Here is a 15,094-nt window from a genome sequence, read left to right as displayed (position 1 = left end):
AGGAAATGCTGTAAATCACATGAATAATGACCTTTTTGTACTTTCTCATGGATGTGTATAATTAAGTATACATTTCCTTTGATATGTTTTCTTGACCAGGGATACTGAAAGGATGTTTTGCATAAAGACTGGTTCTGAAGCTTTGAGATCGGCATCTTGGCTGTCGACATCTTGCTTTTTCTTGCTATCAGCTTGTGCAGAACAGATGTGAAAGGGTCAAAGTTCAAAGATGAAAACACACAGTGCACTTTGGTAGCGACCTGTCAATCACAAGGTAGCCCCACCGAAAGCATACCCCGCTATATCGTCTATTTTATTCTAAATAAGACTAAAATTAACATAATGATCATCGTGCTGTATTAAAGAAGACTTGAAACTAACTATTGGCATCATAAACTCATTAAGAACATGTTTACTGAGTTAATAAATTAATGAGAAGTAGGCTCTTTATCTCATAGACTTCAATACAATCAGACTTCTTTTTGCAACCAGTGGAGCCGCCCCCTGTTGGCCATGAGAAGAATACAGGTTTAAGGCACTTCCCCATTGGAATCAGGTTGCTGCTCGATTCATATGCAGTCTTATGCAAAAGCTTGAGTCTTCTGTCTCATGTAGCCTAATCCGACTGGTTGATGTTGAGATCACAGCTCGGGGGGGCAAACCATCTGTCGCAGGAAGATAGCTCTTTATGCCTTTATAACTGGCTGCAGGTTTGGGGTTGTTGTTGTGCTGCAGAATGAATTTAGGATGGATCAGACGCCTCCCAGATGACACTGCAGGATGGATAAGAAACTGTCTGTATTGTACAGCACTGAGAAAACCACTAATTCTGACTAAATCCCCAACTATATTTGCAGAAATGCAGCCTCAAACTTGCAGTGAAGTTCCAATACGCTTCACCAGAATATCTACCTACATTACAACCCTAAGACACCGAAGAAGAGAACTATCATAGGCCACGTTTATACATAGCAGGGTATTTAGAGAAACGAATATTCCCCCCCTCTGTTTTCAAAAATAACATTGTGCACACATCGTTTTCAAAAAAGTTGTCATTTACATCAACCCACATAAATACGCCGTTGAAAGCCATTATAACTATACCAAACCTATGCCATTCCTCCGGGAGGAAGAATGAGCGTGAGAACCTAAAATCCCGTTTCTCCCAGTTGACACGACAACACATAACCAGAGTTTTCCAAACTCTCCACTTTACCTGGAGTTTTTTAGAAATAATCGTTTTCTGTGATAAAAACGGGGTTTTCATGTAAATTAGAGGCCAAACCGCATGGAAATATCTGCGTTTTCCCTTCATGTAAACGGGGGCATAGTCTGATCTCTATACTTTTTGTGCACATTTATGACTGTATGCTCAAGGACCTCTCATGATTAGAGGGATTTTTAAACACGTTTCATTGACTGTTTTATGTCATCGTAGACTGCTGACTCACAGCAAAGGCATTTTTGCAGCAATTGGTTAAAGTAAAAAGCCTTACCTGGTCTGTTGCAGACCACATTTTGGCCTTTACAGCACACACGTATCAAGGCACCTTCATTTTGCCTCCCAACAAAATTGGCGGCAGGGTCACATTTGTGTTTATTTATGTATTATTGAAGTTTATTCATAAACACACAGCTCTGTGGATTTCATCACCTTCCTCTTGTCTGGATGACTGCCGGTACAATGCTAATATAACGGTATGTACCCAGAATAAACAGGTTTTGCTGTGATTAAATTTGGATAAACAGGTCAATAATGATGCTGAAATGACTAAAACATGATGACGATGTGTAAAAAGTCTGAGTTCTTGCTTTTTCAGGTCTGTCTGCAAGACCACAAACAAACAACTTTAAAAATGTTAGTTTTCTGAAGGGAGTCTGGCTCAGTCAGCGCTATGTTATGCAGGAGATTCTCAGCACATTATAATATTCTACTAAAACTTTGTTCTTTTGGTGTGAAACTGTAGAAAAAGTTCAAAGAATTGCTTTATCACCTCAGCAGCAGCAGATATATACTATATGTTGGTAGAAGGCAGGTTTAGAATTCAGCAGCATGTTGGTTTTAACTATAGGTGTCCTGCAAAAAAACTGTCTTGGTATACCTTAGATAAGGAAAAAGATGCACTCCAGCCCTCCTCTCATTTCTGCAGCTGTGACTTGAAGCCTCTTGCCTGCTTTGTTCTGCGCTCCAACGGTGCATGTGTAATGAAAAAAAGGCGTGAGCTCTTGATGATAACATCTGAGCCTGTGGTGTGGTGATCTATCTGCACAGATCCATGCAGAACAGGCCTCAGAGACTAAAATGGCCGCCACCCTGACCTGTGCTGCAGTTTCTCTACTCACCACTAGAGGGCAGGCATGACCCTTTAGATGCTCTTACAGGTATGTAGAAGCTCACACATGGCCCTGGACATGCACTTGCATACATCAATGATCTTCTGTTTCCTCTGTTCCTTTATGTTCTAAAGCAGTAGTTCTCAACCTTTTTGAGTCGCGACCCCCAATTTAACATGCATGTTTGCTCACTGAACAGAATCTCACAGTTCAGATCATACAAACTCAGTTGATACGACGAATTTTGGACAAATAATGAAGCAGACAACAACTAAAACATCTCTCTGTCTCTGCATTTATATGTATTTTTTATATTTTATTGTTACTTTTAATTTAAATCCTTTGCTATAAGTTTAAAGATCCATTCTGACCTCCTGAGTGTGTAACAGTCAACAGACAGCTTCAACCAGAGACTTGTAAAGTAATAACTTGCTACTTTGGGATTTGTCAGAAAAGACACAAAATTACCCAAAAAAGAATCAAATTGGCCACAAAATGACAAAAAATGACAAAAAATTAAGCAAAAAAAGGACTTAAATTGACCACAAAATGACAAAAAATGACCAAAAAAGACACAAAATGACCAAAAAAGAAACAAAATGACCAAAGAAAGACACAAAATGACTAAAAAAAGACTAAAACACATTAACACATGAACACTTTAACACAGTGGAGACAGAGCTGACTTCCAAAATGATTTAGCGACCCCCAGAAATCATCTCGCGACCCCAATTGGGGTCGGGACCCCAAGGTTGAGAATAGCTGTTCTAAAGTACTGGAAAGTGTTTCTTTGGCTCCATCATCCAGTGTTTCCATCTGTGGAAGTTGTGAGTTACTTTCATACAATGTTCAATGCCTATAAAAAGTATTTATCCCCTTTGGATGTTTCACCCTTTTGTTGCTCTTAAACATGAAATCATGGTTAATATATTTTGGCTTTTTTGACAATAATTTAAAAAAATAAAAAATAAAAAAAAGTCTTTCATATCAAAGTAAAAAAAGATTTTTACAAAATAATGTTAATTAATTAAAAATATATCTATAAAGCAAGAAGCATCCGTCCGTGTGTGTGTGTGTGTGTCTAGGGCATGGGTCTCAAACTCGCGGCCCGCGGGCCAATTGTGGCCCTTGTGACAATATTTTGTGGCCCCCACCTTGATATGAAAGTTTAATGTGAGTTTTATATGAATGTCTCTTCACCGTGTTGTGTGTGGAAGGTCCCTTTATTGCTCCAGCTGGAGCTTTGTTTCACTTGTTTCTATGACGACGTTAACAAAAAGAAAGGCAGCTGCTACCGGACCGTTTATTATCTGCCGTGTTGTTGTTACCGCAAGAAGTGGAAATGTTATGTAATGTAATTTTGTCTTTTTTAAATTCATTTTTTAGTAATTTTGTGTGTTTTTGTTTTGTAATTTTTTGGGGGTTTTTTTGGTAATTTTGTGTCTCTCTTTTTTTTTTTTTTAGTGGTTTTGTATATTTTTTGGGTTATTTTGTGGTTTTTTTTAGTAAATTTGTGTCTTTTTGTGTCATTTTGTGTCTTTTTTTTTAGTAATTCTGTGTCTTTTTTTTTTTAGTAATTTTGTGGGGTTTTTTTGGTCATTTTGATACAGCTGCCCCCAGGTAATTTGAGTTTGAGACCCCTGGTCTAGGGCATATCTCGCTGACGGTGCATGGCACTAAGGTGTGCATCCTCGATTTTGAAGATTTTTTAATTCATTTGTCAAAATATCATTAAACTATTTCCAGCGAATATATCAATGTTCAATGTTTATTTGCTGCATGGTGTGCGTACCTTATGAAAAGTAAGTGTTTTATTACTGCACACGTTGTTGTGTGGCATGTAATGGACGAATACATACTGCACTAGTAAGATAAAGTAAATGATTGCATTCATATTCACCCCCTTTAAAGTAACTGACCTAATTCAACAGAGTTCCAGCTAGTTGATAGCAGGGTCACAGTAATGAAATAGAGTGTGTGTGTGTCACACGATTTTAGTATTTTAAAAAAAAAACATGTGTCTGGGAGCTCCAGTCTCTGGTTCATCACTTTTCCTACTAAAATGACCCCATGAAGACAAAAGAACACTCCAAGCAACTCAGAGAAAAGTCCAACAAAGGGTTAAAAGCACACTGAATTAGCCTTTCTTGAGCCTTTTTCTTTAAACCAAGAACGCCATTTAGTGGGGTCAACAAATACAAGTAATGGTTCATGAAGCTTCATATGGACATCACTACTTAAGGGGCTTAAGACACGATTGACACTGAATTTGTCCTTGATTAAAATTACAGATTTCTCTGTATTGGTTTGTTTTGTTGGAAACATTTGCGATAATTCAAAACTCAACAAAATATATGACATAACTCTAGTCATGTTACATATTATACTTTAAATAAAGTTAATATGGCTATGTTTGACAGATATAGTGCAACATCAGCATTAATTGCAGCCATGTCTCTGGACAGAAATGCACTACAAGCATAAATATACCACTTATGAGGAACTAAATGGACTTTTGTCTGAATTATTGAGCATTTCGTTTACTGATATCACTTTCTTTAAATCAAGAACGCCATGTAGTGGGGTCAACAAATACAACTAATGGTTCATGAAGCTTCATTTGGACATCACTAATAAAAAATACCACAAAGACATTTTTTTTTTGGCAAAAGAACAAACAACTCCCAAGATCAGAGGTTCTTCGATGGTCCGTTTATATTTTTTGGAGCAGTTGCAATCTGTTTGAGGCAATAGAAAGTTTCACAATTCTCTTTTTAAAACACATTTGGTCTAGCAACAAAAAGGTTACCGACGTTATATCTCCGTACAGGTCTTACAGTCAGGTTTTTCTGCCTAAGGATCACAAAGACATACAGAACGTTGTCAGTTTCCAGATGCTCACTAACAAATACAGTACGTCTGTTTTTCTTCCAGTGTTTCTGTGGGGACAGTTGCATTATGAGTCATTTTTCAAGCATCAGAAGATGACCTCTAGGACTTCTAAACAGCAGTGGGTAGGGAGAACCAGGGTCTGTTGTCACGTTTTACAATTTAGCCTTTCTCACATCAAAAAAAAAAAAAAGGTCACCATTTAGTTTCAGATTTTACTGACAACAAGTACTCATGCATTCTGGGGTGCAATTTTTGCTATTTAGCATAATGAGACCAATTAACCCTTTGATGCACAACATGGGTCTAAAGTGACCCGAAATGTATGAGTTTTTATGTTCTATATCTTTGCAATAAATAATTTTCATCATTCAGTATTCAAGGTGTTCCTCAATTAGTTTGTTTGTATTCATCATACATACATCATCCTAATTTTATGTTTTCCTTTATTCATTTTTTCACAAAATCCCTTTTTGTGTCACTACTCTTCTAATGCACAACATGGGTCAAAAATGACCCATATACATTTTTTTAGGTAAGTAGCTTGCTAAGCTAACTACTTAGCTAACTTCTTGCCTAAGCAGCTTGCTAAGTATACTTAGCTAACTTCTTGGCTAAGTTGCTTGCTAAGCTAACTACTTAGCTAACTTCTTGGCTAAGTAGCTTGCTAAGCTAACTACTTATCTAGCTTCTTGGCTAAGTAGTTAGCTATGTAATAATACCAAAACTTTTTTTCTTCATAAAGTATGAGAAGCAAAATGGAAATAATGATCTGTTATTTATCAAAAACAAGATATTTAAAGATTACTTGGAATATTCAATCATATAATAAGTTGATATCAAAAGATAGAGCACAGACACAGCAGCATTAAATAACTGTGGGTCATTTTGACCCATGTTGTGCATTAGAAGGGGTCAAAATGTTGTGCATCAAAGGGTTAATTGAACTGGGGGTTTTCATGCACGGGAAATACAAGAATCATGTGATTGTTCTCCGTTATGTGGATGATACTCGATAGCTTATCAATGCAAAAGGGGAGGAAACATTTTGTGCACAGTTAAAATACAGACATGTTGGAAATACTTCTCATAGCACCTTTTTGGACTGCTTTAGTGACAACGTGGATCCCTGGGCCCTGGTCTACTCTACTCCACATAGCAACAACATTACTACACAAAGTCGACAATTTAGTGTGTTGACCAGAAAATAAAATGTGAACAAAATTCCTACATGTAGCTGTTTTTTTTTTTTACAAGTCTTTTTCCATAATGTTGCTGCTATAAGTGACATCCACATCTGCACATAAAAAGTATATATTTATATTTATATAATATATATCCGTACTCTATTAACAGTTTCGTCTACCATGAAGTTAGAACTGCCACCCATCTCTCAGAAAAGTTTTTTTTTTTCAAACATTGATTATTTTACAACACAGAAATTAACTAATTTTGTACAACTTTGGAGGAAGCGTCGCTCCGCTCGGTCACAGTCCCTCCGTCATTTTCTTTTTCGTCTTTTTTTAAATTTTATTTTTAAGTTTTCTCCCCCACTCCCGGCGCAGTTAGACGGGTTTCGTCCCAGTAAAACACAGTTTAGAAAAACCAAAGCATTTACAAACTGGCATCGTTAGAACCGCAAGTATGTTCGGCTGAGAGCTTCAGCTGAACTTGGACCCTTTAACACGCCCCGAACCTTCCCAGCGGAGGGGAAGTAACCCTTGTTTGGCACGGTTATATACACAATGAGCACAGTTCACTCAAAGAAGGGGATCATGGGAAATAAAAAAAGGGGATTTGTGGTGTTAATGTGGAGAGATAGTCGCCAAAAAAACCCAAGCTAACCTCAAAAAAATGAGTTTTATCACGGAAAAAAGGCTTTTTGTCAGCCGTTCTGTGACCTGTAGGGCAGTTAAAGGAGCACCGTGACCTACCAGAATTAATGCTTCAATACTCAATTCATATCCACAATATGTTTCACAAGAGCAACATCCGTCTGGAGCTGTGATATGAATTTTTTCTGAAAGTCTGAGTGCAGATATGGTGTGTTTTTGTGTGTGTGTTTACAGGGGGGGTAGTTGGTGAGAAAGTGAGGTTGACCCGATGGCGAAAAGGCCTGACATGACACAGAAAATAGTGCAATGTACAGTACACAATGCATCTCCGTAAAATGTACAGTGTACATCAAATACTATACAACCAGAATCGAGAATTAAAAAAGTAGAAACACAACGAAAGAAAAACAAAAAAAAACAAAAAACTGTTACAAATGACAAAGTCCAGAAGCGTTCTTTGCCCAGAGGAGGAAACATCACGCTGAAGCCACAGAGAGAAACAAAGGTTTGTTTGTGTGACAGACGTCCTACATGTCCTACAGCTCTGCTTCTTGTGCTTCACATTACTAAAAGCCATGTTGCTATACCACATATTTACAGGTTTCTCCTGGGTTTTCTCTCACACGTTCCATTCACAATCCAAAAAACCTTCCGTCCTCCAGTCCACCGATTCATTTTTCTCTTTCATTGTCCTTCGTCTCCGTTTAAATCCGTTTATATCTCACTTTAACCCTTCGTGTTCTCTGTCCTCGTATCCTTGTTTCCTCTCACGTTCTGTATATCCAGAGGCCTTCAGGTGCAGGAGGTCTTTCTGTCTGCTGAACCTTCTAGCAGTAGTTGATCACTAAACACAGAAAGAAAATGTGTCTGTCAGTTTTTGGTGGTGGTGTGCATGCACATGCATGGCCGCTCCTCAGTTCGCTCCCGTCTCCTTCTCCGTCCTCCTGCAGATTTCTCCAAAAGGAGAGTAAAGTCTGAGATTTTCTCCTCTTTTTCCATCCTCCCCCTCTGTCGTCCTGCTATCTATGATGCTACTCAGGAGCTACAGGGGAGGATGGGGAGGGAGGGAAAATGTCCTCTCATCTTCTCCTCCTCTTTTGAAACAACCCCCCCCCCACCATCCATCCATCCATTCATCCTCTCCTCCTCCTCCTCCTCCTCTTCCTCCTCCTAATCCCCCAGCCTCATCTCTCCTTAGACCCAGGAGTCTGGTGAGGCTGGATAGTGGCTGGTCTCATAGTTGAGCTCGCTGTAGGGCCGCGAGGCTGAGTAGAAGTCTACATAGTTGCCGGTGGACTTGAGGCCCTGTAGGTGCATGTTGAGGTCCCCTCCCTGCGGGGGGCGCCCTCCCGCGTGGACCTGGTTCTCGTAGAAGGCCTGGTCCTCGTAGTTGCTGTCCGGTGGGGGAGGGTTCTGGAAAGGAGGGTACGGCTCTGAAGGCAGGCCTTGAGAAGAGATCTGTCAAAACAAAGCAAAGATCATTAACCCACGCTGTAATACATTATTGTGTAGTCATTTCATTTTACTTAACCCTTAATCAGGCAAAGAACTAGATTATAATAAAGGGACAAGTATTGCTGCCTTATTTTGTCTCTTTTTGCTATACAGCAACATATAAACACCTTCTAATGCACAACATGGGTCAAAATGACCTTGTGCATTAAAAGCCTAGTGATAAAAAAAGGGTTTTTATTCAAAAAGTTAGAAATGAAATCAAAAAATTATGGTGTATGATTATCAAAAAGAAGTTATTTGAGGAAAACCTGGAATACTGAATGATGAAATTAATTTATTGCAAAGATATAGAATATAAAAACTTAGTCGGGTCACATAAAGTTACTTAAAGTTTTGAAGAAGAAGATTATTTTATTAATCCCACAATGGGGAAATTCAACCTCTGCATTTAATCCATCCTTTTTTATACACAAGTGAACACACCATGCAAGGAGCAGTGGGCAGCACATTACTGGGCCCGGGGAGCTGTGCAGGGTTAAGTGCCTTGCTCAAGGGCACTTCAGTCCCAGACCTGTCAGTACCGGGATTCGAACCAGCGACTCTCCAGTTGCAAGCCCGATTCCTAACCTCTAGGCCACAGACTGCATTTGGTAACTTCAGGTAATATTTCGAGAAAAAACTGGCAAATTTACTGGATTAAAGTGGCAAATCTACAAGAAAAAAAGTTGCAGATTTAAGAGGTTTAAAGTGGCAAATCTGCGCGAAAAAAGTCGCAGATTTACGAAAAAAAAGTGGGGAAAAAAGCAACTTTTTTCTCCCAGATTCACCACTTTAAATCTCATAAATCTGCACATTTTTTTCTCGTAGATTTGCCACTTTTATCTCGTAAACTTTTTTCTCAAAATATTATTTTCATATGTTTTTTTACACATTCTGGCAGTATGTAATATCCTCCAATATTCTCTAGGGTTGAAATTTGGAATTTGCAAGTATTTCAATGAGTGCCCTATTAAGGGTTAATATATTTGATAAAATGTATTAAATATAAATGCGTCCTTGATTTTGAGGCAGTTGTTTAAGTAGCTTCAATATAAAAATGTTTGAGATAGAATCTACTTATTTTGATCACATTAAATATAATCTTTATGTAATTCTAAATCAAGAGAATTCTGAATGAATCCAACACAACAGAATTAGCCTGTTTTTGGTGCATAGTCAACGGGAAAACTAACAAGGGTTAAAAAAACTGTTAAGTTCTTAAGACATGAGAAACTGCTCAGAACATTTCATCATAATTGTAATAAGCCAGTTTGTGCTCTGGGGTCTCTGGGGACTGAGATGAATCCTTCACCATGTGTCAATATAGAGATCTAACAAGTATTATCTATCAGCCACAGGAGAGAACCAAAACAGACGTGTTGGTGACTTGTTTCATTAAAAATGTTAAGCCATTATTCTCCCACCTGCAGCAAGTGTGAATTAGCAGCCATCTTTTGGTATCAGACAGTTAGTGAAGTGTCTTTAGTTTAATGTTTAACTCTGTGGAGTCTTGGGCTATTTTGTCCATTTTTTAATCCTTTTCATGTCTTTTTGTGGCTTTTTTGTGTCTGTTTTGTGTCTTTTTTGGTCATTTTGTGTCTGATGTTGTGTCTTTTTTTAGTTATTTTGTGTCCTTTTTTGGTCATTTTGTGTCTTTTTTGTCATTTTGTGTCTTCTGTGGGTTTTTTTGGTCATTCTGTCTTCTCATTTTGTGTATTTTTTGGTCATTTTGTGTATTTTTTGGTCATTGTGTGTATTTTTTGGTCATTTTGTGTCTTTTTTTGGTCATTTTGTGTCTTTTTTGTCATTTTATGTCTTCTGTGTTTTTTTTTTGGTCATTCTGTTTTCTCATTGTGTGTCTTTTTTGGTCATTTTGTGTATTTTTTGGTCATTGTGTGTATTTTTTGGTCATTTTGTGTCTTTTTTTGGTCATTTTGTGTCTTTTTTGTCATTTTGTGTCTTCTGTGTTTTTTTTTTGGTCATTCTGTTTTCTCATTGTGTGTCTTTTTTGGTCATTTTGTGTCTTTTTTGCTCATTGTGTGTATTTTTTGGTCATTTTGTGTATTTCTTGGTCATTGTGTGTATTTTTTGGTCATTTTGTGTCTTTTTTTGGTCCTTTAGTCCAACATAAAATGTGATTTTGAATCTGTTTTTACTTTCAAAACACTATCATGCTGAATAAAGACTTTTAAATGTTGCAAATGTGAACAAAGGTGGCAAATATAACATATAAGAGGGTTCCATCCAGTTCTATCATTTTATACTAAATATATTTGAGCTTGTCTCCAGTTTTACTTGGTATATCATCATCAAACTGAAACTGGCCTCATGGAGTTTACAGCCAGAACTTTAGAGGTAAATTTACAGTAGGGCTCCACGCTGCTTTGTTTTCTAGTCTGGATGGAGTCAACAAGTCTGGATTATTTGGAGCTTTAGGAGACTCCAGAGGGTTAACAACAACAACAAGACGACTAATGACCAGATTGTCGGTTGACTTCGCTAACAAACTGATATCTACACACAAACTGACACAAACTGCTGAGTCATACGTTGAGAGGTTCAACCAGCCTCAGATGTTGCTGCCAGAGTGTTTGATGGGTAATATGAAAGTCTTTTATTGGCAGAACTGAATGCTGCACCCTGAGAACAATTTACTGCAGTATTGCTATAATACATTAATGGGACTCCATTGAAGTTTACAGTGACCCTTGTAGTATTTTTATCCTCTTTGGTGTCACTATTAAATTCCCATACAATAAAGGGACAAGTATTGCTGCCTTATTTTGTCTCTTTTTTCTTACTATGTTACTATACAGCAGCTCCTTCTCTTAAAGGTGATGTGAGTCATGACGAGGTATTAAAACCGTATTTAAAAGACGGCTACAGTAGTAATTTGTCACATAAAGGAAGTGAATGCTTTGAGGCGTTTTGTGCTAGCATTCTCAATACAGAGACAGAGTGCTTTGTGGTCATATTTAACCCATTAAAGCCGGGAAAGCGGATACTTCGTTTTGTAGTATTTGTAGTTTTTTCCACCTATTTTCAGTCTCAAGGCCAATGAAATGCATCAGAATACATGTGGGAGTGTCGCAATGCAACACTTTGATTTAAAAAAAAAACTTTATTGAAGGTTTGGACAAATAAACTCAACTTCTCATGAAAGCCACATGTATAAGCTCTCAAATACTTTTTGAATTTAATTTCTATCTGCTACAGAGGCTGAAAAATCTATTATTTAGTAGGAAGAGTTGACACTTCTGTTGAATTTCCAGAAAAACTTCAGGTTTTAGGGGGTTATTTTAAAATCGCCCAGAGGTTTTACAGGCATTTTTTCCAGCCGTTTTAGGCCTAAATGGGTTAAAGGAGCAGTGGACACATCTTTAACAGGTAAAAGTGACTTGTCGTACCTGATTATACTTGAGGTCATCAGTGGGCGACACGTATGCTCCTCTGTGCAGCGTGGAAGACCCACCAGAGATTTGACCTGCAGAGACAGAGAGGAGGAGCTCTTCAGATAAATGCTTGTTCTGAATCATTTCTCACTGTGGAGGCTTCATTCTTCATTATTAACAGGTATGAATGTGCAACACAGGTCTGCAAATATTACTTAATGCAACACAGCGATCCTCACGAAAACTAGTGATGTCCAAATGAAGCTTCGTGAACCATTTTCTATATTTTCTGAGCCCACTAGATGGCGCTCTCTGTCCAAAAAAGGGTTGAAAGCACACTGAAAGATAATGGCCTATGTCAAGTGTGTGACTTAAGCGGATTTATTATGCCTAAGTCAAAATAAAATGTGACTTAGGCAATTTTTAAAAAAACATTCTTTTGTGACTTAAGCAAGATATGGTAGCACTTTATTTTGAAGGTGTCTACATAAGAGTGACATGAGTGTGTCATAAACATGACATGGGATGTGTCATGAACATTAATGACACTTTGAAGTAACATTAATGCTCATGATACTTGTCATGTCATGTTTCTGACAGGCTTGTGTCACTCTTATGTAGACACCTTCAAAATAAAGTGTTACCATATCTTGCTTAAGTCACAAAGGCATGTTCAAAAAATTGCCTAAGTCATTTATTTCTCTTAAGTTACATAATTTACACACAGTGTTGTTACTATGCCAATAGCCATCCTTTGTTACAACCTTTTTGAGTGAAATGATCAATAAATGTCATATGTTACACTTTTGGTGAAGTTTTTTGTGTTTCCTGCGAAACTTGAAAAAAAAAAAATGAGTTAGGCGATTATTTTAACAGGGTGACGATATGTCGAAATCACCAAAATGTTGAACTATTTCTTTAATATTTAAAAACCTACACTCACACGCCATGGTTGCAATTTATTCCAAAACTTAAAAACAACATCAGCTCGACAGACTAATGTGTTTTTGTGTCAGACATGCAGGACGGTGTCCCTACCCATCATGGCGTCCTTCCGGGATGTGTGTTCGCCCTTGTTGCCATGGTAACTGGCATTGCCAGTCGACTCGTAGTCTGCCTTCCTTTCCTTCAGCGCCATCATCTCTCTGGGGGAAGTAGGGGCGCTCGCTACACACACACACACACACACACACACACACACACACACACACACACAGACACACACACACACACACACAGACACACAGACACAGGGGAGATGTTTGACATTCAATCCATCATGAACACAGTATCAGTGTACTTTTGGATTCAGGAGTCATTTTTCAGTCACTTTTTACAATTTTTCAGTCTCTTTGTAGTCATTTTCAGTCTCTTCATAGTAATTTTCAGTCTCTTTTTAGTCATTTTCAGTTTCTTTTTAGTCATTTTCAGTCTCTTCATAGTAATTTTCAGTTTCTTTTGAGTCATTTTCAGTCTCTTTGTAGTTATTTTCAGTCTTTTTCGTAATTTTCATTCTCCTTTTAGTCATCTTCTGTCTTTTTGTAGTGATTTTCAGTCTCTTTGTAGTTATTTTCAGTCTTTTTTAGTCATTTTCAGTCTCATTTGAGTCTTTTTTCAGTCACTTTTTCCTAATTTTCAGTCTCTTTGTAGTTATTTTCAGTCTTTTTTAGTCATTTTCAGTCTCATTTGAGTCTTTTTTCAGTCACTTTTTCCTAATTTTCAGTCTCTTTGTAGTTATTTTCAGTCTTTTTTAGTCATTTTCAGTCTCATTTGAGTCTTTTTTCAGTCACTTTTTCCTAATTTTCAGTCTCTTTGTAGTTATTTCAGTCTCTTTTTAGTCATTTTTCAGTCACTTTTTACAAATTTTCAGTCTCTTTGTAGTTTTTTCAGTCTCTTTGTAGTTATTTTCAGTTTCTTTTTAGTCATTTCAGTCTCTTTGTAGTCATTTTCAGTCTCTTTTCAGTCAACTTCAGTATCTTTGTAGTTATTTTCAGTCTTTTTTTAGTCATTTTCAGTCATTTTTGTAATTTTCTGTTTCTTTTTAGTCATTTTCAGTCTCTTTGTAGTTTTTTGGATTCAGGAGGAGGAGACTACACCACATCACACTGGAGACCCGTCACAGCAGAAAGGCCAGAGTGATTTTGTACTTTTTCAAGCATCTCAGGTTTTGTATTTACCTCAACAAAGGCACAGCACTCACTGTGTGTATTATTTCCTCTAAGCATCCTGCTGAAATGAGTCAAAAACAGGGGCGCCGGCTGCTGTTTGTACTGCGACTCTGTGGGTTATTGTGCCATTCTTCACGAATCTGACTTTTCGACCAGGGTGTAATTTCAAAGAGGTAAATATTGAGTCATCCCTCCTCCCTGCATCTGCTTCACTCTGGACTCCGTCTTCTCTCTTGTTCTTTGTGTCTCGCTGCAGGCCACACGCTGCATTCTCCACCTCTATTTACTACACTTACACATTTTAAACTTAAACTCCCACTGGCCCCTTAATCTCTGTCTGTCTTGGCATTACTCACCTAAAAAATGTACCAAATCGAAAAGCTTTTATAGAAAATATACAGTCATGGAAATAAATATTAGACCACCCTTGTTTTCTTCATTTCATTGTTCATTTTAATGCCTGGTACAACTAAAGGTTTGGATAAATATAATGATAACAACAAAAATAGCTGATAAGAGTTTAATTTAAGAGCTGATATCTAGACATTTTCCATGGTTTTCTTGATACTAATCAAAATCATTAGTCATCTTCAGTCTCTTTTTAGTCATTTTTAGCCTCTTTGTAGTTATTTTCAGTCTATTTTTAGTCATTTTGAGTCTCTTTTTAGTCATTTTTAGTCTCTTTTTTAGTCATTTTCAGTCTCTTTTCAGTCATTTTTAGCCTCTTTGTAGTTATTTTCAGTCTATTTTTAGTCATTTTGAGTCTCTTTTTAGTCATTTTTAGTCTCTTTTTGTTATTTTCAGTCTCTTTTTAGTCATTTTTAGTTATTTTCAGTCAATTTTTAGTCATTTTGAGTCTCTTTTTAGTAATTTTTAGTCTCTTTTTTAGTCATTTTCAGTTTCTTTTTAGTCATTTTTCAGTCTCTTTGTAGTCATTTTCAGTCTCTTTTTTAGTCATTTTCAGTCCATTTTTTGTAATTTT

The 15,094-nt window shown here is 37.2% G+C and overlaps 1 protein-coding gene across 1 annotated transcript in view; it reads right to left on the bottom strand.

Moving 5' to 3' along the window:
- Nucleotides 1–6,423: 6,423 nt before the first annotated feature.
- Nucleotides 6,424–15,094, bottom strand: part of ctnnd2b (catenin (cadherin-associated protein), delta 2b) — a 240,754-nt gene continuing 232,083 nt past the window's right edge. The window contains exons 23-25 of the mRNA XM_059344042.1: nt 12,983–13,111; nt 11,960–12,036; nt 6,424–8,516 (exon numbers count right to left, since the gene is read on the bottom strand). Coding sequence (XP_059200025.1) covers nt 8,253–8,516; nt 11,960–12,036; nt 12,983–13,111 — 470 coding nt within the window. The 3' untranslated portion in view covers nt 6,424–8,252. The remainder of the gene's footprint in view (nt 8,517–11,959; nt 12,037–12,982; nt 13,112–15,094) is intronic.

The sequence above is a fragment of the Centropristis striata genome, chromosome 11 (genome assembly GCF_030273125.1).
Source record: "Centropristis striata isolate RG_2023a ecotype Rhode Island chromosome 11, C.striata_1.0, whole genome shotgun sequence".
NCBI classification, from domain to species: Eukaryota; Metazoa; Chordata; class Actinopteri; order Perciformes; family Serranidae; genus Centropristis; species Centropristis striata.
The sequence above is the reverse complement of the archived record's forward strand: the minus strand, read 5'-3'. Positions and strand labels throughout refer to the sequence as shown.